This window comes from Cavia porcellus, unplaced genomic scaffold, assembly GCF_034190915.1.
Source record: "Cavia porcellus strain 051 isolate PalLab524CR breed Dunkin Hartley unplaced genomic scaffold, mCavPor4.1 scaffold_23, whole genome shotgun sequence".
Lineage (NCBI taxonomy): Eukaryota > Metazoa > Chordata > Mammalia > Rodentia > Caviidae > Cavia > Cavia porcellus.
In genome coordinates this window covers 7,729,468-7,753,293 of record NW_026947506.1, presented here as the reverse complement: position 1 = coordinate 7,753,293, position 23,826 = coordinate 7,729,468, and the positions used below count along the sequence as shown (strand labels likewise).

The window sequence follows — 23,826 nt, the reverse complement described above, 5'->3', positions numbered from 1 at the left end:
CAAGTGTGTGTTTCAGAGCAGGAAACCCTTGGTCTTTGACTTTGAAATAACTGCTACACGAGATAACGTAACATGCACATGACAGGGACAACTGTGGATGGATGCTGCTGTGCCTTCAGATCCACGGGGGAGATACCTCATAAACCCCCCACAAGCTTTCAAATACAGGATACACCCTCACGAGGTTCCCACACTCTTGGAACACACATCACGTATCCAGTGAGACATACAACACCTTGTGCGCATGTCAAGTGGACTCGGGCCCCTGGCTTTCGTGTGTAGGTTTTCTCCTCTATGTGGGTGTCAAAGGGCCATTCATGTCAGGGGGATGAATCCTCACCCGTGGACCTTCTCTATTACCTGTGCCCAGCATCCTGCCCACCCATCATCAGGCATTGTCCCCAATCAATGTGACAGCCATGCGAGCTCCGGATTGCCCCGGGGTCCCTGGATTCCGCTGCCGAGGAGCGGTGGGTCCCAGCCGAGGTTGTGTCCACTGAGCTGGGGGACACAAGGCACTGGGAGCCGGGGGCCAGGCGCAGCAGAGGGGCTCCTGGTGCGGGTGGAACACTGTTCCTCTGTGGGTCTGCTTTTGTGCTGGTGCACTCTTTGGATGGGAATTGCTTCACGAAGTCCCCATTTCCTGACTGGGGCACTAAAGGCACCCAGAGCTGCCCCAGTACTGCTTAGGACCCCAAGCCCACCCTGTCCAGATCCTCCTGTCTCCCCCTGCAAGCCTTTGATAGGAGCTGTTCTCCCTGTCACACACACACACACACACACACACACACACACACACACACACACGAGGGAGGTCCCCAGGAGGACAGCCTGGCTCAGGCCTAGGGTTTCTGCAGGGGCTGGGAGGAACCCCGAGCCTCCTCGGGGTCTGCATTGTAGGCCACTTCCTGCCCTTTCCCCCCCAAAAATTGGAGTCTGATAAATATGGCTTTCTATAAAATTGGTCAAAGATCCTTTTCCTGGACACAGACAGAGCAGGGTTGCCTTTCTTGTTCGTGATGGCTCTGCCCAGAAGATGCACCACAGATCCTGAATGTCCCAAGTGGCTACTGCTGCAAAGAGGTCATTCAATGCAGTGACCAAAAACATCATCTGTGCACCTGGACTGGGCTATGTGGGATGGACTTGGGGCAGTGGACAGGAGATCCAGGATGGCACCGGCTTACTCTGGGGTCACCTCTGAGATGAGTGGGGGCTCAGGGCTGGTGATGTCTCAGTGTCCCCTGTGGCCCCACCAGCAGGAAGCCAGGGCCTTCACCTGGTGACCGGGCAGTGCGGATGGACATAGACTAGACATTGGGACAGGGTCAGAGTGTCCCTAGTGCTGTTGGTTACAGCAAGTCCTGCAAGCAGCCTGGATTCAGGAGGGGAGAATGGCAAGGAACTTGTGGTTACCTTTGGACTCCAACTGCAAGAAGTCTGCTGCTGTTGTCCCCACTGCAAACCAGAAGCAAGGGCAGCCCCACCTTGGAGAGGAGAAAAAGACCCTCCCAACGTCGCGGATGACTGAACCATCACTGTGACCCCTGTGGCCTGAGCACTGGCCCATTTCCCAGGCAACCAGCTGGTTCCCATGCAGCAGGCACCACATGTCCAAGAGGCTCCCGGAAGTACCAGAGTGACACAGGGATGTGCACCCCTTGAGGCCAGGATGCACCCCAGGAGGCTGCTGCCTCTGTGGGTAGGCCTGGCTCTTCGGGGGACCACAGGTCCATCCTCATGACTGAGGCTTTGTCCTGTTTGCACAATCAGTGCCTCCCACCGGCTGATTAAACTAGAAACCTGTGGGACGGCTGGGAACTGTACTCTGTGGGAGGAGGGACGGGTCTTTCCAGGGACTCCCTCCTGAGACCTTAGGTATTCACATTTCCCAGGCAGATGTGTGGGAAGGAAGCCAGCCCTTCCCTTTTTGGGGGTCACAGAGCATAAAATTTTTGCAGTCTCGCCTTTGGCCTGCAGCAATGTTTGTGCAGACAGAGGGTGTCCGAGTAGCTGCCCAGCTCCTGATATAAGCACAGAAAGGGCTCTGTAATCAACAGCCCAGCCTGGAAGTCAAGGACCCTGGCCAGCCTTCTGCTGTGTCCCCTGGCTGCATGACCTCCGCTTGGCCTTCTGAGCTGGAGCTAATTGTATCATTTGCTGTGACCACTTCCTCTCCCACGCATCAAGTCTCTGTCCCTTCTCTTTGTTGTCCCATCAGTGCCCCCAGCATGTCACCCCAGGCCTTTGTCGCTGAGTCACCCCAGAAAGCACCCATCTTGGTGGTCCAGGCTCAGCCCTGAGCAGTTCCGGGTTCCTGAAACACGCTGGTTTCAAGGTCTTTGCATGTTGGAGAATCGGTCAACCTGGCTTGCCATCCTGGGTGGCCCTACAGCTTGGGCTCCCTGCACTGAGTCTTGAAAGGCACAGTGTTTGCGACCTCTGGAGCCAGCAAGAAAGAAAGGTGCCTGACCTCACCATCTGTACACCTCAGGGCCATGCCAGCAAGGTCTGGTTAGGATCATTCTGTCCTAGAACCAGAGATAGGACATCCAGGGCCCCTTACCCCACCCTCCCCTGCCCCCACACACATGCCCTGCAGCCTCCCAGAGAGCCAGATTGCAAGGCAGTGGGCTTGCTGGACAGATACCCCAGGAGGCAAGTGCTGGGGTTCATCCCATTCAAGGCCTCCCTCCACACACTCTGGATGGAGGGGGGCTATGGTACAAAATGCAGTGACTCAGGACTTCAGGGAGGAGGAGGAGACCCCAGGCTGGAGGAGGCCTGAGTGTTGGGACACATGGACATCCCCAGGCAGGACCTCTTCTCCAAGAGCCTGGGCTGGAGGCCCCAGGGCTCTGTCTATCCAGAGTCCTGCTTCCAGAGAGGGAAAGTCCACCCATACTCTGGGGGATCTGAGCCTCTCCTGCTGCCTCCTAGACAGAGTCCTGCATGTACAGCCTGATTCAGGTTTCTTTATTAATGAAGCAGACCTTTTGAGACCCTGAATATGACCTTCTGAGGCCCCAAGTGCTGGCCATAAAAGAGGACACAAGCTGTCTGAGCTTTGTAGACACCAGTCCTGGGCAGCTCCCGGGGTGCCTTGTCTTTCGGGGACATCTGAACTGCTGGAGTTGGCACCTCCACACTGGGGAGAAGACCCAGTTCATCCTCTAAAACCAGCCGCATGACTTTGGGCGAGTCCATCAACCTCTTCGTGTACTTCTGGTCCCCACTGTGACTTAAGAGCTCTGAGGGCTGCAGTCCAAAACTGTGGGAGTCAAATGTTTTTACCTGAGCAGCTCCTAAAATCATTTACTTTTGACCTTTCTCTGTTTTTTCATCTTAAACATGAATCATTTCAAAAGATGCCATTTTCTGATCATTGCACATATTACTATCATAAAATGCAAGAGACAGATCTCTCTTTTTTGTATTAGAAGTTCTGGATTTTAACCCCTATTGATTTTAAAGACTCCATGAAAAAGCGTTAGCTGTTTAGTAAGTTTATACTGTTCTTTTTTCTCCTTGAACTTTTATCTTGGGTCCACTTTTCCTTTCGAGGCAGGCTCTCACCGTGTGGTCCAGCTGGTCTTGAACTTGCTTATGTAACCTCATAAGCAAGCACTTTACCAATCACCTTTGTTGTACTCATCTGTGAAACAATGCTCTATTCATAACTTTTTCATATGCTTATTCCATAAGTCTTTAATTGTTAAAATACCCTTAGAAGGCTGACTTATTAATATTGCAAAATTAGCAATATTGGAAAACTGGAATAAAATTAGCCTAAATAATGTGTCTCATAAATGCATTATCAATGTAGATAAATAATTAATAATAATAACGATAAGTAAAAATCTAATGGAGACACAATTTTATTGAAATGGATTTTTGTTTTTGCGTTACCTACCCTTGTCTGAATTTGCTTAGGAGTACAATACCCTGTCAACCCCACTCCTACTTTTAAATAGATGTTAGCTTTAAAATTTCTCCTTTAAAATAGAAAAGAGGCGGAGCAGGGAGATTTTCTTGTACAACTCGGTACCTCAGGCTAGATGTCAAAAGTTGCATAATCTAGCAACAAAATAATTTTTAATACCCCATCAGCTGACAACTGGGTTAGGTCACCGTTTAATGCTTTGGAAGCAAACACAGAGAATGGGTGTCTTTGGAAGTGAAGCTACCCAGCCCTGAGTTATTCTCTTTCCCAGGGCTGGTGCCAGCATGTCACAGCATGTCTCGCCTGCTGCCAGCATTCTGTCCTGTGTGGATTCCGCGATACGGGCCCTGGCGAGAGAAAAGATGTGCCTTGGTTTTAGAAAATAGAAAGAGTGCGGTGTTAGGTGGGGAGGAAAGAAACAGAGTCGGATTTCAGGCAGACAGCAGAAGACAGAATTCTTAGGGATGAGCACAAGATCCGGAAATGGGCTCCCTTAGAACTGTCCCTTCAGAGAGGACCTGGGGTGTGCGCACCCTAGACCGAAGCCCATTGACTGACTTGATAAGCTTAGTGCTGGCCAAAAACACCTGACTTGTTCGCTGAACACTGTGGTTGCTATCATGCTGTATCCACACAGTTGGTATGCAGCCAATGGGATGCAGGGACAGTGGAGGAGTTAGCAGGAGGTGGACCAGATAGACCCATGCAGCCCTCTCTGGAGCTAAATTGCGCTCTGGCACCTGCTTTAGTGGCCTGCACAATGGATCACCCCAAGGCTAGGACAACTCTTTCACTTCGTCCCAATGCCCCAGGTCTGCAGTTCAGGTGACCCCCAGCAGTATCACCTGGTGACCCCCAGCAGTATCACCGGCAGCTGCCGCTGGCCGGGAGGTCTGCTGCGTCCTGCTGCTTAGGCTGTGACAGAGATGCCTGATGGCTACTGTTTGGACCCCTGTGTCCCAGTGGGCTGGCCAGGCCTCCTTGTGTGGCAGAAGAGTTCTCCAGAATCCAGGACCCTTCACGCCTAGGCTTGTGACATACAGCTAATGTTCCCTCTTCCCCAAGCAAACTGAGTGACCAACCCCAGAGCCAGTGTGGGAATAGACAGACAGAAGGAGGGGTGACTCACCCGGTGCTGCAACCCCACTGTCCTCCTATTGGAAGTGAGCTCAGGTGCAAGCCTTATATTGTACACTCACGGGACTCAGTGCCCGGGTATTTGTGTTTTTCCTCTGCAGCCAGAATGACATGATTTCCCCCAGGAGGTCTGCTGTGGAAGCACGTCTTGCTCCAAGGCTGTTTTTCCAAGGGCCACTTTCACTGAGTCTTGGAAGAACATCACTCTGAGAAAGCAAACCCATTTTATAGGGAAGCGCTCCTACCTGGAGACCAGTTGTCCTGTCTGGCTTTAAGGGGCTCCCTCATGCCTGAGGCACAGCCCAGGAACTGGGTGACTTTATTACTATTGGGCCCTGCAGGTTAGAAGCAACACAAGCTGCCTTGCCCTAAAATAAATACCGTGAGTCAAGTAACAGATATCTAGGGTGTGCGCAGTGAGGTCCAGAACTGTGACAATATCAAGGCACTGTGGTGGCCCAGAGGTGGCTGTGCTGGGCTCCCCTGCCTGAGACTTGGCTGGTACTGTACCAACATGTAGGAAAGGCGGGGCCCTGCATTCATGCAATTCCTGGAGTGCATATATTTGAAGTAACATGGACTTACTATCTCTTCTTTCTTGTTTCTTTCACAGTGAGACATTATTTGGTGAAATGCCCTCAGAACAGGTAGGAATATTTGCTTCCTTTTATCAAATCATATCAAACTCTTTCTGTTATTACAAAAAAACTGTTTCAATGTGGATTTTCACATGAAGGTCTGCATATTTGTGCATATACAAGCCAAAAGTATGTGATCTGCCTGTGTTTGAGTGTTTGAAGATTCCGCCCTCTGACCGTCACCCCCTGGGGGTCAGATGCCCAGTGGCTCTTGCTGCCCAGGCTATGTGCTACCTGCCAGAGGCTTGGCATGTGCTCTTCACAGCTGCCCAAACTACATGGGGCCTTCTGGCTCCAAACACTCCCAGGTAATCCCCTTTCCATGAATGCCCTCTTTTCCCACTTTTAACTGATGAGACACAATTCATGGGTGACACAGTAGTTATAGGAGATTTTGCAAATTCAGGTCTTTTAAAGATTTGGAACTGCTAATTCAGATGAGATAGCATAGGTCAATTGATCTCTGCTCTTTTCTGTCAAACACACATATAAACCTTGGAGATAACTCAACAGATAACCGAAGAAGACCTCTAGGAGTTGGAGAGAAGCTGAAGTTGTTTGGGATCCCAGGACTGGAGGAGTCACATGGTTACAGAGCTTTTCAACTTTTATCCATTCCATGCAAGGTGACCCTAACCCACTTTTTCCATCCCCAACTCTGAAACAGCAAGATCCAAGCAAGCTCATTCTTTCCACAGTCTGAATGGAGTTCCTCTGATGTCTTCTAGGGAGCCCTCTACCACCAGCAGGGGCGTAGGGTGGGAACCACTCCCACTATCGGCACCAGGTGACATCAGAGCTGAAGGCACAATCTAGTGAGCCACCCAGACCCAAGTGGTCCAGCTGGGAAACCTCTTTGTCTTCACTGGCCTGAGTCTTCCACACCCACCACAATGTGTCCAGCCTCCCAACCCAGGAAACCCTTTCCAATGCCTAAGCCAAGCCAGTGGGGTCTAGCTGCAGCAGATAAACCAAACAGAACACAGTAAGACAGGAAAGCCTCTGGAAGAGAAAGTTCATTGGAACTGCAGCTCACAGAAAGAGGCCAGAATTGGTCGGTATACTAAACAGGATGACACTTACAAAAGTAACCGATTTAAGGACTCCAGCCCTCTGAACTGAACTAGCAAAAAACAACCATCACAGTGAAAACTGCAAATATCACAACCTGAATGAGGAAAAACAATCAATCAGAACAACCCTGGCACAGATCAGGAGTTGAGATGACCCATCAAAGGACTTTAGAGCTGGGATCACAAATATGTTCTGACAAACAATTAAAAATCTCCTAAAACAAGTGGCAAAGTAAACACTCTCAATAATAGAGAGAACTTGCTTTTTTAAAAATGGAATTACAGAAAAATAAAATAAATAAAAATCTTAGTGGGTGAGTGATGTCAATGTGTAATGAGTGAGCTGGAGGACACGTCCGTAGCACTTATCTATCCTGAACCACAGAGGGAAAACAGGCCAAAATCACATGAGCAATGAACAGTCCTCAGGGCCACAGGGCAAGAAGTCTGACATTCTATGATAAGAGTTCAAGAAAGAGGAAAAAGTGGACTTGAAAGAATATGGGAAAAATAGTGGCTCAAGTTTTCTCCAATTTATCAAAAGAAAAAACCTCATACATGTAAAAGAATTGGATAAACCCAGTGGAATCCACATGAAGACACATTATATAATTAAGCAGAAGGTAGGCTTGAATGTCTGTGTTTCCCCTCTGAATCCACAGAGGACAGAAAAGTAGCAGTACTTCTCTCAAATACTGAAAGGACTAACTGTCAATCACAAATTCTATTCCCAGCAAAACTATCCTTCAGCAATGAAGGGGAAATAGAGACATTCTCAAATACAGGAAAACTCAAAGACTCTTTCACTAACAGACCTACCTGCTTTAAAATAATGGCTAAATGAAATTTTTCAGACATAAAAAAAACAGGAAGAGCAGAAAGGAAATAGTAAAGCTCTACTTTTCATGAATAGATGTGAATGTTAAATGCCACATCTGGTAACTGAAACAAAAAATGTAAAACCATCTGCTACTCAAGGCTGTGATATTTAAAAGTGAAAGAGATAAAGGGACTCCAACAGAAGAAAGATTTCTACATTTTACTCAGTGGAGAAATATTGGTTCCAGTAGACTGGTCAGTCAAACATGAACATTGTAATGCCCAAAGTTACTACTTTCCTTGGGAGAGAATGTCATTAGTTTCTTAAGGCACTAAACTTACTCTAGGGCTCAGCAATTTCCTCAGCGAGGATCAACCCCAGGGAGCCGAACTAAGAGGGCCACACAGTGACCTCTGTGCTGCTGTTCTTAGCCACGTCTTTCCTAACAGGCAGATGCTGGAGCGATCTAAACCCTGGTGCACAGTGTCCTGCGACTTACTGCGCACTTGGTAATGAAGCAGAGTCCAGTCTCAAAGTGCAGCTGACTGGGAGAAGCCAGTCCCCGAAATTCTGTATTATATGATTCCATTTAATGAAATGCCTAGAGCAAGTAAATTGATAGAGACAGAAAGTGAATTAGTGTTTCTTGGGTGTAGAAATGGGGATTCGCTATACATGCGCAAGGGAGAACCTTTTGGGGGTAACCAGAATGTTCTAAAACTAAGGTAGTGGTAGTCATACAACTATATATTGTTAAATCTACTCAAAATGATTGAATTGGATACTGTGACCAGAGCACAATTTTGGGGTACCTCAGTTATGCCTTTGTAAAGCTGTTTCTTCCTTGCTCAAAGCACGTGTCTCCTTAAACCACAAGGACGAGGGGTGCAGGCTTTTATTCCTCAGGGGAGCTATAGCTGGGGAGGTCAGAGCCAGCCAGTATCACCTGGAGCTTGCTTCCTGTGACACTCAGGTTTGGACTGCCCTGAGCACACAGCCCTTGCTGGGTTGGGCCCCTTCCTTCTCTCCTGAGCCTCGCCCCATGGGGTAAAGATAAGATCTGTGGCACCCACTGCTGGGACCCAAAGAGTGTGATTGGATTCTCTTTGCTGTTACAAAATACCTGAGGAGATCAACTTAAAGGAAGAGCAATTCTCATTGGCTCATGAGTTTAGGGGTTCCGGTTTTGGTTGGTCAGCTCCAATGTTTTTAGGCCTCCAACGAGGCAAAGTGTCATGTTGATAGCAAGTCACTGAGGAAAACTGTTCCCCTTAGGGTAGCTGGGAAGCAGAGGCAGAGGAAAGGGCCATGGCTTGGTTACTATTCTCTCATTTCTGAGACAAAATACCTGATGCCCAATGTTAAAGAGTAGGAAGGTTTGTTTAGCTCACAGTCTGTAGGTTTTAGTTCATAACTGACTGGCTCCAAGGCAGGGTGGCTTGGCAGTGGGGCATCACAGGGGAAAATCAGTTCATGGTGGGCAAAGACAGCCAAGCAATAAGGTTCCTTAGCAGTGTCTTCCTACCCTTGTTATCCTATTCAGGCTACTTAGGGCAGCCAGCACTCACCTCCTTAACCTTAGAGCCCTAGAGCCTAGCATTGCACCATAAATCAAACCCAGCATCACATACTCTAGACCCAGCCACCTCTGCAAAGCCCCGCCTATGACCGAATGTGGCTTTGGGGGACATCTAGACATGAGCCATAACAGTGGTCCCAGTGGCCCTTTCAAGGACACGCCCCCATACCTCACTTTCTCAGGAGGCTCTGCCTCTTCAAGGCTCCCAAGAGCACTACAGGCTGGCCAGTAAGCTTTTAGTGCATGGGCTCTCGGGGACAGTTAAGACCCAAACCGTGACACGAAGGCCAGGGATGGTCCCAGGCTCCTCTCAAATGGGCCACAGGGGCTCTGACAATGAGGAAAGTGGAAGTGGTTTGTGGCTTTCCCCTTAGTCATGAGCTGCTGCAATGAATATCCTGAGCTCTGTCCAGGGCCACTTTTCCCTTAGGGGCCTGGGCAGGAAGCCCACGACCAGGGCAAGATGCCAGGTGCAGAAACCTCATGCAGGGCAGGGAACCTCGAGAAGACGCCACAGACCGGAACCAAGGAGGCTGTGGTCACAGCAAAAGAGGCCTGGCCAAGTGACTTGGGCAAGATGTGGACCTGCAGAACTCTGTGATCTGCTAAGAGAACTTCAAAGGGGACGAAAATCAGTCTGCTCTCAACTGTGCATTGTCCCCGAGGTCAGAAGGCACTATTCCAGGAGGAGTGGCCCTGACCCCAGGGTCAAGAGATGGTTCCTTTTCCATGAGCACATGTCCCAAGGACTCAGATGTCCAGAGCAGAGGGGACGGCAGGATTTTAAACATGCCTTTCCCAAGAGAGCAGCCCTCAACCAGCATAGCCAGTCAGCGTGAAACTGCTTGAAGGTCCTGGAAAATCAGGCTGCAGATGAAAGCCCAGCAGCTGTGGAAGGCTGAGCGCCCTCCTCCTCCAGGCCACCTAAAAGACAACTGTTGATCGGACAGATGGCAGTGCAGTCCCTGCCAGTACCTCACCCAGCATTCCTTGCATGTTCACGGTCTCTTCACGGATACACGGGGCACGGGCGGTGCACATGCAGGATAAAGCACAGGCACAGCTCGGCTGTGCCCTGCGAGCTCGTGGAAAACACTATGAGTCTTCTCCAGTCCACACAGGGACATCCTTGACAAAGGAAACGTGGGTTTTCACCAATGAGCGACAGGTTCAGGACCTCTGTGTGCAGGGACACAGGAGTCCACAGAGAACAAGAGCTGGGTAGTCTGAACTCAGAGATACGTGTGCTGTGCTGGCTTCTCTTTTGTAGCACTGAGCGGTCACAGTGCTATCTATGGAGGAGTGTTCGTTCTTTCTGTGAAAAGCAGCCTACTGAGGTGATCGAGGTGTAGGGCCAGGCTGCCTCGGTTCAAATCCAAGCTCTGCCACTGACTGCTGGCTAGCTTTGTAACCTCTCTTTAAAATGGGGACGGTATCTGGAGATGTGTGTGCGCCTAAAGGATGACTAGGGCTCAGGTGAGGGGCAGGCGTGGGTGGCCTCCCAGGGGAGTGGCTAGGACTTGGTGGAAGTTGGTCCACCGGGGTTGAAAGTGCTTGCTTGTCTCAAGGCCCAGTAGTGTTCTTGGGAAGGGAGAGGAGGCAGCTGGACAGGCCGTGTTCATCCACTCCAGGCCTCTCCTCCTGGCCAGCTGATACCACTCTGACCTCTGCTGTGGTCCAGCTCAGACCAGCACAAACCCGCCAGGCAAAGCTGGCAGCGGGGAGGTCATGTGACCGGCAGAGGGAGGGCTCACAGCTGCGGTGTCACCTAGTGTGACTTTAACAGGCGACCTCTTGGGCGATGTGACCCACTGAGGATGGGGGCTGGGAGGCTGGCATAGAGGGGGCACCTTGGAACCAGTGTACCAGGAAGCAGCTTATATTGTGATGTTGCTCTGAGTGTGCACACAAAATATGCAGCGGATCATCTGGGACAGAGACAGGGACAGAAAACCAAAACACCAAGATGCCCAGTAGCCTGGTGGCCCTGTCCAGGCACTGGGCTCTGGCCTGTGCAGAATACTGCCTGGCTTACACTTGATGCCAGCACTCAGCAGATTCCATCATGACAGCAATGACAGTGACACTGGTAAGATAGTGGCAGATGGCACCCACTAAGTGATAACCAGGCACTGGTCACACTGATCCACACTTGACACACATTGCTTATCAGCAATAAAGCCTTTCCAAGGGTGTCACTGTGCAGGGTAGAGCCACCCACCCACGTCACAAGTGAAGTTAGTTGTGCAGCTTCTAAGCACCCCTGGGAGCTGGCACCAGTTGACCTTGGATATTTGTGGCAAATGACTGCCACAGATGGCACCAGTTGACCTTGGGTATTTCATGGCATGTGACACTGGAAACAAGTTCCAAAGTCCTGGGGTGAGGAATCCAGGCACCCGTCTTGTTTGCATGAGCCCGTTGACCTTCACTGGTGGCAGCTGACCTTGGGGAGGGACTACCTGCAGCTGTTAATATGTTTGTCATATAAGAAGTGACAGCAAGTTGCCACCATCGCTGAATACCAGCTGTTGAGGTGCTAAGTTCGAGATTTCACACATAGCATCCCGGGTGTGAGGCTGCAGAGTGTCCAGTGTGCTGCTGTATGACAGTCGTGGGAAAGGGACAGATGAGTCCCTGTCACCACCTAGGTCAGGAGGGAGGAGCCCAGACAAGGAAAGGACACAGGGGGCATCTCAGTAAAAAGCCCCTCTGCAGGGGCTTCCCATGACAGTGTGGGGTGGCCGAGCTCAGAGCCCCAGGGCAGCAGCAGTGGCACAGGGCTTCTGCAGACAGGAACTTTGTCCCTGGCTGTCCCAGTTCAGGCCACAACTCCCACTGGAGCACATGACAGGCAGCTTGTGTCAGGGAGGAGAGCCCTGCCCACTCCACGGGAAGGAGGCTGGCAGATGTCCTGGACGCTGGAACCTGTGTGCAGGCAGAGGTGGCTGTGGACTAAGGGAACACTGTTGTCCATGGGGAGTTAAGAGCCTGAGGCTCATGAAGTCAGCTACACCTCAGCACGTCCTCGAGAAAGACCAGTAAAAGGACAGCCATTCAATGGCCAGAGGACACGAGGGGGACGCCTGCTGTGGTTCAGCATGGGCATGCTTTGATCTCAGGGTTAGTCACCAAGGCGGCATGTGGCCGCGTGGATGCATCTTGCTTGTAATTATGTCTGTTCTTTTCTGCCTCTGTCCTCCCAAACCCTCCCAACCCTAGAGCGGAGGCAGAAATTGCGTGTGGCTGCCCACGGTGCCCGCAGTCTCAATGGCTGACATCACTTATTCCAGACTGTCCGGGAGCTTGCCACCCTCCTCCTTGCCCACTCCCAGGCCTCAGTGGCACTTGGTGCAGCACTGAGACCCCAGCACTAGGCGTGGCCCCTCCTCCCATCAGTCCCAGCTGAGCAGCTGCAACCCCTGAACTTACACAGATACAATGCCCTGGATGTCACCGTTAAGTCCCTTCTCATTAGAGAGCTGCTTTGAGCCCAGAGCAACCTCATGGTTCTGGCTAGCCGGTCATCTTCCTGTCCCAGTTCTGTTATCTGGGCTGAACCCAAGTCCCTGCTTCAGGGCCAGTGAGGCAGGCTGACTGGATCGAGTCCCACATCTCTGTCTGGCCAGTGCTGTTTGGAAAGGGCCTGGGCCCCTCTGAGGTTCAACTTTCTCAGGGTGGACAAGCCAGAGACTGGACACCCAGCCACGGCGGCTCCTCCAGACAGACACAAGCCTGGCGGTTAGGGTGCCACTGCTGACTTTGATATCTGCAAAACACCCGTGCTCAGGGGTGGTGTGAGGCATTGTGGAATCCGGGCTGTGTGTTGTTCTGCTTACTGAATCAGACAGGAGTTCACTGCTCAGGGTACAGCCACTGCCCGTGTGGGCCATCTGGTCTGCCCCGCACTGTTGTTCTGCACTGCTGTGCATTCTAAGCAGGTCTTCTGGTCAAGGCTCCAGCAGGGGCTAACATCTGTTCCCTTTCCCTTAGAACACGGGTGTGCCAAGATGCTCAGGTAGCAACAGCTGCCAGGAGTGTTTGGCATGCCCTGGAGCTATTCCTACACGCCTTACTTATGCAAAGCCTTGGCTTCTGACCTCGAGCGTGACCCTGTGAGATCCTTAACCAGGGGTGGTCCCCTGTTTTACAGATCATGGGTGGGACCTTGCCTGTGGCCACTGCAGTTGGGGTGGTGCCAGTAGGGTAACTCCCAGGAAGAACACAGAGGAGTTTTAGGCCAGCAGAAGGATGCGGTAGGGTACTAGGGTGCTGGATACGGGCCCTTGCACAACCCACCCGGCCTGTAGATGCCGGGTGGTGGAGGGGTCAATGGTGGGGAGCCCAGGGGTGGGGACTGGGCACAGGCAAGGGAGGAGCAGATGGGCCTTTGTGGCTTCTGCTCAGATTTGCTGTGGATCTAAAATTGCTCTTAAAAATAAAGTTCCTTTTTTAAAAAAAGCGAGTAAGCGGAAAGAGTTGTGGAAATATTTACAAAGGTCATGTTTTGGTCCGGGGAGATTTGTTTCATCTTTGTGGCTGTCATTATGATTTTAAACCATAAACCTGTGTTATTTTATATTGGAAAGACAAAAATAAACATTTTGAGAGTTTGAAAGGCTCCAAAACCACTCTGTACTTGTGTTTGTGTATTTAAGCAATTCTAAGAGTTTTAATCCTTGTTTACTCTTGGCGGTCCGCGTTTGTAAACCTGCGTGGCTCTCGGCTCTTGGTGAATTTGCGCAGCTTCTCTGTGCTCTGAGGCTAGGACCAGATAGCGTTTCTGTGCCCAAAGAAAACAAGCTGTCCCTGGGGAGTCTTGGTGGAAATTGCATTCTTGGATTTTTTCCCACACTGTGTGACTCTGTTTTCATTTATTTTTAAATATGGAGGACTGTGATTAGAACAACCACTCTTACTGAGTACATTTATATATTCATTTACCCTTAATTATAAAGAGACCCAGCAACAGTGTAGTAAACAGATGTGGTGGTGAGCACAGGTAATCCCAGCACTCTAGGAGGCTGAGGCAGGAGGATCAAGCCCAGCCTGGGGGACTTAGTGACTTATGGAGACCCCTGTCTCAAAATAAAAAAGTTATAAGGGCTGGAGATGTAGCTCAGCGTGAAGGCCAGGGATTCAATACCCAGTATAGAAAGAAAAGAAAACACCAAAAGAAAGAACACAGTGACACTTAATTCTTTCTCTGCTGCACGCACATTTCACATGCGTGCCCCGCCTCCTGCATGGTGAAATCCTGCGAGAGGCACCGACTGACCTCTGTGATGCTGACCGCTGCCTTGAGTCAGTCTCTGCACCTCAGAGTTGATGGGATCTCAGGTGGGGTGTGAGCGGGCCGTCGTGGAATCTTTCCCTCGGGGCCTGAGGTGCCTGTCCAACCCCTTGGATGCTGGCATTGGGCCACATTCCTGTGGACTTCCTGAGCATCTTCTCGGGTTGGGGAGGGTGCAGTCACATCCACCCGGCTAGAACCCGTGCACGGAACAGGTGGTCCCCAGGGACCTCCCGGTGGGTGGTGGAGCCAGTGGGAAGCCTCTGGGACTAGACCGATGGTCCCCGGAGGAGTTTGTGGATGCACTGCACCAACAGGGCCCGGCACAGGGGTGGCTTCTGCGTCTGCCTTCAGGAAGAGGGCTGCCCACAGTATGGCTTAGCATGAGTAACATGTGCCAAGGCCCTCGGGCTGCAGGAACTGGCTCCCCGGGGTGGCCAAGTGGGTAACACAAACTTCTCAGGGTGAACTCCCTTCGTGGTGCAGCAGCAGAAGTGGCAGCATGCTCAGGGACCCTGCAGGCCCACGCAGATCCCTCCGTGCTGACAGGTGCTTTGCATCTGAATTACGAGCCACAGGCAGGAAGCTCAGGTTTAGCAGAGGTTTCTAGTGGCATCTTTAATATCCTGCAGTATCCAGCCAAGCCGGCCGTTGTGGCCAGTTAAGTCCAGTAAGCTATCCCCCTGTGCAGCCCTATGGAATGTGGACAAGCTGGCCCCAGGTCCCTCCGGGGAACCTTGGATTTTGAATAGCTCCTCATAAATCACACACTGGCTCCTCTGGTTGCCCTGGTCTTAGCCAGGGCTGGGGTCCTGGAGACCAGTGTGGAGCCACCTCGTCCTGCTGTGAGATGGCTCCCCTTACACAGCTGCAAGAGCTCTCAGACATGAGGGTTTTGCAACAAACTGGACTTTGGCTTCACCGAGCCCTTTGTCTTCTACAGCTCAGGGGAGACGGTCACCAGCGTGACCAGCTTGGCCCCACTGCAGCCCAAGAAAGGCAAGAAACGGAAGGAGAAGGTGGACATGCCCCCTGCAGTCCCTGCCAAAGGTGAGGACGGGCGGGGCCAGCATGGTATGGGACCTGCCCAGTGGGAGGCTGACCTTGGATGGATTGTGGACTGGATACCCGGCCTCTGCTCACAGCTGGTGCTCCAGCAGGCTGGGGCAGGGCTGCCCAGCATAGGTCAGGGAAGGTTCAGTATCCACGGAGGGATCCACATCCCCATGAACGGGGCCTATCTGCACCCCTTCTGTCCACTTTCAGGGAAAAAAAGCCTATTTTTTTTTGTCTTTGGCATTTTTTTTTTATTGGTACCAGGGATCGAACTCACGACTGCCTGCTTGCAAGGCAGGTGCTTATGCCGCTGAGCTAAACCCCCAGCGCTGGAAAAAAGCCTTTTTAAAGATGTCACCTGGGTGTGCAGTTCCTTTGCATCTGTTCTGGGGTTATTCTGTGACTGCAATCTTGGCTCAGCGCCACATGAGTGAGATATTTCCCAAGTTTTAGGAGAACGGAGGCTGTCTGTGGAGTTACTAAGGTACCTGGGCGGTTTAGCTGCCCAGACCTCAGGAGATTTGAAACACAGTTGGGAGGACAAGGACTTCCCAGGTGTGCGATATCAGACGCAGAAGGCAAAGTGTATCTTTCTCCAAACCTGGTGCCTAGCAAGATGAGGCCAGGGGCACCGTGAGGCGCAATCTCCCTCCCCATAAATACCCTGCCTCAGGAAAGAAACATCAAGACTTAGCGAGCCAGAGCAAAGAGCTGGGCTTTCAATGCCAAGGTCAGGTCTCAAATTGTTCCTGGGGATGGTGACAGGGAGCGTCTCCCTGGTGACCTCATGCTAACTTGTGTGAGGATCTGTCACGTCTCTCCAGATCAGTGAGCTGGCAGGACAGACTCCCCCCGGGAAGGAGCCCAGCACCAGCCTTCACCAAGTGCACCATGACAGATGCAGGCTGTTTTGCTGACCCAGCCTGGGGAGACCCTGATGTGTCCAAAGGCCAGGAAGGACACTTGTCTATGAGGAGCAGCCTCTGGGGCCTTGTTCAGAACCTGGGGTCCCTCTGTGCAGGGGTCCCTTGGGGGTCTGCAGCCCACGTGGAGCACTCACAGCAGGTGGGCCACTGAGGGTCCAGGAGGAGGTGTGACCTAACCTTCCTCTCCCCCTGCAGCCCCCATAGCCGCCTCGTTCCACAGGCCAAAGCTGCTGAAGCCGCAGAGGAAGGTCGCCCTGGTAAGTGTCCCTGTGCTGAGCCCCGTTTGTCCCTCCACCCTGAGCATGCCCTGGGGCTGAGCAGGTGGACTCAAAAACATCTTCCCGCTTTGGTCCCCAAGCTCAGGCGTTCTCCCTCCTAGCTCAGGATTTCTGAGTCACCTGCTCAGTCCCCAGAGTGACAGTTCAAAATCCAAATGGGTTTCAAATGCTGCCTTTCGAGGAGGGAAAACCATACTCAAAAAAGCTGAAATTAGAAAGTAAACCAGCTTGCATCAGCTCCCCTGCTGACTTACTCCGGAGGGACCTGAGAATTGCAGAAGAGCTACGTGGCGTCCCACGTGTCAGTCCCACCTTCCCTGCACGTTGGCGTCCTGCATAGCCCTGGCGTCTGTGCCCAGCCAGGATGTCAACACCTTCCTGTTACTGTCCAGCTCCCACCAGCCTCAGCAGGTTTTCCATGGAGGCTCTTTTTCCGTCCCTGGATCCAACCAAGGATATCACATCTCAGGGACCCCTGTGGCGTTTCCCGCCTCACAGGGCACGCAGCATCCCATCCATCCACTCCTCTTCCACCCCGCCCCTCCTTCCGCTCCCTGGCCACCGCTGTTCTGCTTTTAGATCGTCTTCTGCCCCTCAGCTTCCGCAGATGAAAGGGACCTTGCCAGGCTCGCCTTTCTGTGTCTGGCTTGCTTTGTGTACTGTGAGCTCTTCTGGTTTTATTCATTTCCTTGCAAAAGCTATTCTCCTGCACGGCTGCATAATAGACCCCAGCATGTACACATGCTGTGTACACGTGCCACATTTATGTTATCTCCACCTCATGACCCACACCTAGGTGATCCTGTTTCTTTCCTGCTGCTCACTGTGCCACTCTATGAGGTAGGATCAAAAGGTACACAGGACGTTTACATTTTCAAAAACATGCAGTGGCACAAGATACATTCATGAGTCCCCCCTCAGAATCCTCCTCCCCTTCACTGCAAGTGCATCTGTCCCCTTGTCCTTGCCGTGGTCCGAAGCAGTTCTGCAAGTCCTCTTCCGCGAGTGTCTTTAGTCGCGCTGCCCCGATGTCCTGAACAGATAGAAAATGTTCCCCTCTCACGATCTTCGAGGGACAGCCAGCAGTGCCACCGTGTCATCCGATGAGTAAGCTGGACGGGGACCCGCTGCCATCTTTCTGCTTCACAGGAGTTGCTGTAAATTTGTGATCAACCAGAAATGATCAAAAATATGGTGATTGTTTAAATTTTAAGAAGTACTACAGTAAAGATCGCTATTAATTCCCCTCAGAATGTTCTAGATGCTTTGAACACTTGCCCCTCTGGTCTTGGCAATATGTCTTCTTCAGTGGTAAGTTTTTATTATTTCAGCATGCCCTGTGTCTTTCAGTCACCCTTTGTGAACACAGGCTTGCAGGTTTCTGTAAGAGTGGTTGAAAACTCAGCCACTGAATGATCAGCAATCATTTACTTCTGGAATGTTCCTGTCCTTGTCTTCAGGCCCCTGAAGCTGTGGAACATGACGTCAAGGCTGAGCGGATCCTGCCGTGTGTCTTGTTAGCCTGGTGCCCCTCAGCCTGCAGGCAGGGTCTCAGCCACCCAGCTCCCTTCCTATAAAATTTCTGCTATTCCCTTGCAATGTTCTGTGTGCTGAAATCAAGTTCTCAGACTAGCTCACAGTAACACAAGTCACGTCCCTGACTAAGGGACAAGGGTCAAGAATTGTGATGTGCTAAAGCCACCGCAGGAATTAATAATTATTTTAGGGGAGATGTGTTATGGCTGTGAAAATGTTCTGTCTTGCCTTGAAGCTTTCCTGCTGTTTTTGCACGCGTCAGGGCCTCTGGCCCCTGAAGATGGTGTCTTTCTGGTTTTCCAAGGCCTTCTGTGATCAGCGCTTGGAATTCTCCCCCAAGAAGAATTCCTCCCCTTGTCTGACGTGTTCCCTGATCCCTTGATGTCAGTATGGATGCGCAGATGTTTACTTGATGTTTCTGCTTTTGGTCACACTGGGGCTGTGTTGCTCGCGTGGCTCAGAGCTGTGTGTGTGTGGGGGGGGGGGGAGATGGTCTCCCCAGCACTGCCAAAGGCAGGCTCCTGGAGTTCTGGCGGTGAGCACCTTCTTCAGGCCCTCGTATGTAGTCCTCGAAGTAAGACCCTTCCCTCCCTGTCCAGTTTTGCATCTGAGGAAAGGTGATGACTAGGAGAGAGAATGTCATCAATCTTGAATAAAGCAACTTACTCCAGCCCCTGGGCCCCAGTCTCCTTTACCCACTGGACACAAGCGAAAATCACTTGTGTAATTCTTGGGCACAGAATGCTGTCTGAAGCATTTTCGCTGCCACTTATCAGAAGATTGGATTCAAGAGCATTTTCAAAAACAGCTGCTCCTAATCACAAGTTTTCATCACTGACATTTTTCAGTGCATGCATGTGCGTGCCTGTGGTGGCTTGCTTCTCTGGATGTGGACTTGGCACAAGAAAGTCTTTATTTGCACAGAAGACAGGGTCGAACACTTCGCTGCATCACAAAAGGAGCGTTTCGTGGACCAGCTCCCAGTGACAGTTCTTCAATACCAAATTACCCTTTGATCGCTGGGAAGCAGGTGGAAAATATTTTAAACCTAATTTCCCAGGAATAAGTGTACTTGGCTACCAGTGTACGCAGGTAACCTGTGATGAAGAAAAGAGCTGACCTGCACTGGACCTCTGGGCAGCAGGAATCCCAGGCCTCGGTCTGCAGATTTGGTGACTATTGAGACGCATCCTCCCCGGGCAGTGCTGACCTCACTCTTAGTGGTCAGAAAGCTTTAGAAAGATGATAGTACATCAAAAGCAAAAATCAGGGAGAAAGGCATTTTGGACATTTTATAATCAAGGCATCAAGACAGCCCTTCTCCCCGAACCCTTGCTTGTTGATGAGTAAGCCACACGCAGCAACCTGCATTCCAAGTGCTGCTGACTGGCGTGAGGCCCCGGGCCGGCAGCTCCTTCCTGAACGTCCCACAGTGCGGCTGCTTCCTCTAAGAGCTCTGAGTGCAGACAGGGATCCTACCGCACTGGCTTGGGAGCCAGGGATGGAGTTCATCCACTTCCAGGAAAACCTGTCCTCTCTTCCTGTTTCTGAAGAAGCAGAGAAAGCCAGAAGCACGTTTGATTTATTTTGATCACATTAGGCCGGTTATTGATTTAGAGGCCAAGTAGAAAAAGAAAAGACACATAGTGTCTGTGATGTGGAAGCAAAACCTCATACTTTAGAGGGGGGAAAAAAGCCACAGGAAACCAGCGTTGGAGAGGAGCATGGTCAGGGGAGCACTGTCCTGGAGTGAGATGAGCCTCACGCCCGCCCCTACCCCACACACCATCTCTGCGGGGCTCCCTGGGGCCCTCCCTGTGCGGAATGAAGTTTCTCACGTATGCCATTGGGTGAGATGGAACAGTCAGCCCCAGCCCACCCCATCCTCAGAGGAGAAAGGAAGCCCAGCTCTCTGGGAGGCTGAAGCAGGAGGATCACAAGCTTGAGCCCAGCCTGGGCAACTTAGCAACTTCATGAGGATCCTATTTCCAAATGAAGAACTGGATAGGGTTGCAGCTTGGTGGAAGTTTTCCCTGGGCCCCTGCGGTCCATCCCCAACCCCTATCTCTCACAGGCCTGTGAGGGCCTTTCCCAGCTCACAGCTCCCACCACATCATTTCCCTGCTAGAATGTCCCAGTGACTCCCCCGGCCTCCAGGAGAGGCTTCCTGTAAGGCGCGGTGGCAGTCCCTGCCCTGCCGTCTCTGCTTCCTGAGACCCCAGGCCCTGTGTGGTCCAGGTCCTTCTTCTGGGCTCTGGCTCTGCATCTGCGGTCCTCCTCACCCCCCTGAGCTGCTGCTGGGCTCAAAGATGGGGCTGGCGTGCCAGCTTCTCCAAGAAGCCCCACTCTCCCAGGGGCTAACGTCAGGACATCTGTCATCACCTGCCTGCCCACCACCCCTGAGGGCTTGGCCTTCTCACTTCCGCCTGTCACGTCTGACCCCGTGCTGGCCCTCATGCCCTTGTTCTCAGAGCTGACCAGAGTCCCCGCTGTCACTCCACTGCCTGCCTTTATTCCTGGCTGTGGCTCCCCCACCCTCTGGAGTATGAGGGTCCTGGGATTTGCTCTGTGCATCTCCCTGGGGGGAAAGATTCCCCTCTTGAATGCAGCAGTACTGTGTGCCCTGTGGGGCCCTAACCAGGATCTCCAAGCCACTCACAGGCCACTTTATGTAGCCACTGATTGGACAGTCCCTAGAGGCCAGGGCCTGTGGATATTGCCAGGACACCTGAGCTCCCTGCTCCTATCTGCTACCCTTCAGTGTCCCTGATGGGGACAGTGGCAGAACCGAGAGCCCAGGGGCCTTCTCCATCTTCGACCTGTGTCTACCACATTCTGTCACTTTTTAGGATGTCAAGAGTGTCTCTTCCATCCCTGCCATTACTGCATGTCATTTGACTGCCACCTTCAGTCTCTCAAAGGCCAGTCGCCCTCCAGGTTCCCTGGGCCCAGGTCTGAGCTGATTGCAGCCTTTCCAGTGGCTCGGAATAGGGCTCACTACCTTGTTGGTTTCGTCCTCCCCTTGCTGGAGAACCCTGTGCCTCTTACCCTGAGAAGATCACATGTTACAGACCACAGAGAGTGCAGATGTGGGCACTGCTTTGGATTTGTTTCTTAGTTCTGGCCAAATCCCTGCAACCTAAAGCTTATTATCTCAGCCATGTTGAAGCACACAGTTCCGTAGCACTGAGTAATCACGTTGTCCTGCAGCCAATTACCAGAGCTCTTCATCTGGCAAACTGGAGCTCTGTGCCCATTAAATAACAAAGCCCTATTGCCCCAGCCCCAGCTTCCTGTTACGGCTCGTGTCTGGATGTCCCCCCACAGACTCATGTGGTCACAAGTGGGGCTTTTGCAGAGACGGCTGGATCTAGAGTGGTGCCGCTGGCATCGATTCATGGTGCCATGCTAGGACCAAGGGCACTAGGGTTAAAGCTGTGAATGCTTGGCCTGGATAAGATATAAAGGACAGAAAGAGCTGTGGTCACCCCTTGTGGCTTTGCTACCTTCTGCCCACCATGAGCTGTTTCTCTTCTTTGATGCCCCTCTGCCACACCACCTTGCCTTGGAGCCAGCCGGTTATGGGCTGAACCTCTACAAACCGAGAGCTAAATAACCCCCTGCCCCTTGTCAGGTGTTGAGGATCTTTTTCTCAGCAATGAGAAAGTAAGTAACATACACCCAAAACAGTGACTCCACTTTCTGTGTCTGAATTTGACGATTCTGCGGATCTCTGAGCAGTCGGGTCACACAGCCTTGTCTTTCGTGGCTCGCTTCCTCTAGTTTGTAATGTCCCTGATGCTCACTTACATTGTCACATGTGTCCGATCGCCTGTCCTTTCTCCCGAGGAGGACCACACTTCCATTTTATGGATAGACCTCGTCTTGTGTGTCCATCCACCTGCCCCGGACCCTCAGCTGCTTCCCCTTGTACTCTTGTGGAAATTATAAGGATGGATAAAAAATATCTACTTGGAAAACCATCTGAGTCTCTGCTTTGCATTGTTTTGGGTACCAGAAAGAGCCTTGTTGGGGCTGAGTCTATTTTTAAGTTTTTGAGGATCTACCACACTGTTTTCCAAAGCAGCCAAACCATTTCCCATTCCCCAAATCGGGCACAAGGGCCTCAGCCAGACCTCCTCATCCTGCCAACACTTGTCACCTCCCTTCACTCTTCCTCCTCCCTCTCCCTCCCTTCCTCCTGCTCTTCCTCCTCCTCCCTGCCTTTGCCACCCTCATGCATGTTGAGGTGGTGTCTTCTGTGGTTTTAAGTTCCTTTTTCTAATGATTAGAGGCATTTCTTTTCATGTTATTGTTGTCCATCTGTTTATCTGCTTCACAGAAACATCTGCTCAAGTCCTTTGTCCACTTTTTAATTTTTTATTGTTGATTTGTTGGGTTTCTTTTGTTCTGGGCACTGAGTCCTCATCAGATTGTGGCTTGAAAGCATTGTCACCCATCCTGGAGATTACCTCCTGGGCCCGTTGGTCACAGCATCACAGGAACTGGTTCAGCATCAGATCTGGGGTCCAGCGTGTGTGAATGAATCAGCCATTGAAGGTAGAACTTTGTGACCGGAGCTCCTGGGTCCCAGCAGCCACGCCCCCTAGGACAATCTCAGGCCCACTCAGTCCTACTGAAGCAGAATCCCAGAGGAATCAGGGGACCCTAAACTCAGCATGATCCACTAGCTGAGCAGATCTCGGTAGCTGGACCAACGGGCAGACCCTCGTCACTGCTCTGCCTTGGGGAAGATCCTTCCTATATTCCAGTAATAAAGAAAGCAGGTGGGCTGCTTATCAAGCAGAGAAAAGTAACAGGAGGCTGCTACAGGGCCGTAAACCTTTACAGCTCATGCTCGCTTGGGGTGTGGAGCCCTGACCTTGCCCGCCGAGGCCCTCCAGGAGCTGCTGTTTTTCAGGTGGCTGAGACAGCCGGGGTTCCCTCAGCGCTAAGTCCTGGTCCAGCTCCCTCTTCTTGCAGCAACCCCAAGATCGAAGTCTTCCGATTGGACAGAGAGGAAATGACTCATTAGAGCAGCTTAGGGAACCTCTGTCTGGGGACCCCGCCTCCCCCTGCCCAGCTGGAAGCCCTGAAGAGTCAGCCCGCCTGTGGGGACACCAGGTCTCCTGCAGTGTGGCCCTGGCCCAGAAAAAGCCCCTCCCAGCCCTGATTTCCCGTGCAGGGTGCACAGGCGGGGCCAGGATGAATTTGTTCTGAGCTGTGGCAGAAAAAGACTCGGGGCCCATTAGACTCTAGTGATAGAATTCTGAGAGGATTTTAATAATAACCCAAATCCCAGCAAAATTACTTCCAGAGGATGTGCATTTCAGCTTTCTTGAAGGATGTTTATACTAAGCCGGAGAATTCCTCTTGTTGTTAATGTGCTAGAACTGGTTTGAGTTAAATTTTACATGAAAAGGATATATTAACCTGCATAAAATATGTTCATAATCTCGATTTAAAATTAAAAAGGAGGAAAAAATTCACAATCACATGTACAATATATCGCCCCAAGTAAAAGCCTTGGGAAAAAACAAAAACTTT

At 51.5% G+C, this 23,826-nt stretch overlaps 1 protein-coding gene and 1 long non-coding RNA gene across 2 annotated transcripts in view; one reads left to right on the top strand and one right to left on the bottom strand.

The window, feature by feature from the left end:
* Vstm4 (V-set and transmembrane domain containing 4) overlaps nt 1–23,826 on the top strand; it is a 70,433-nt gene that overhangs the window by 31,796 nt on the left and 14,811 nt on the right. Inside the window, exons 5-7 of the mRNA XM_003466063.5 lie at nt 5,694–5,727; nt 15,427–15,533; nt 16,661–16,722. Coding sequence (XP_003466111.1) covers nt 5,694–5,727; nt 15,427–15,533; nt 16,661–16,722 — 203 coding nt within the window. The remainder of the gene's footprint in view (nt 1–5,693; nt 5,728–15,426; nt 15,534–16,660; nt 16,723–23,826) is intronic.
* Nucleotides 4,119–5,400, bottom strand: LOC106026837 (uncharacterized). The gene is made up of 2 exons (XR_001200412.2): nt 5,073–5,400; nt 4,119–4,290 (listed from the first exon to the last, which is right to left on the bottom strand). It is a non-coding gene; the product is annotated as an uncharacterized LOC106026837 (long non-coding RNA).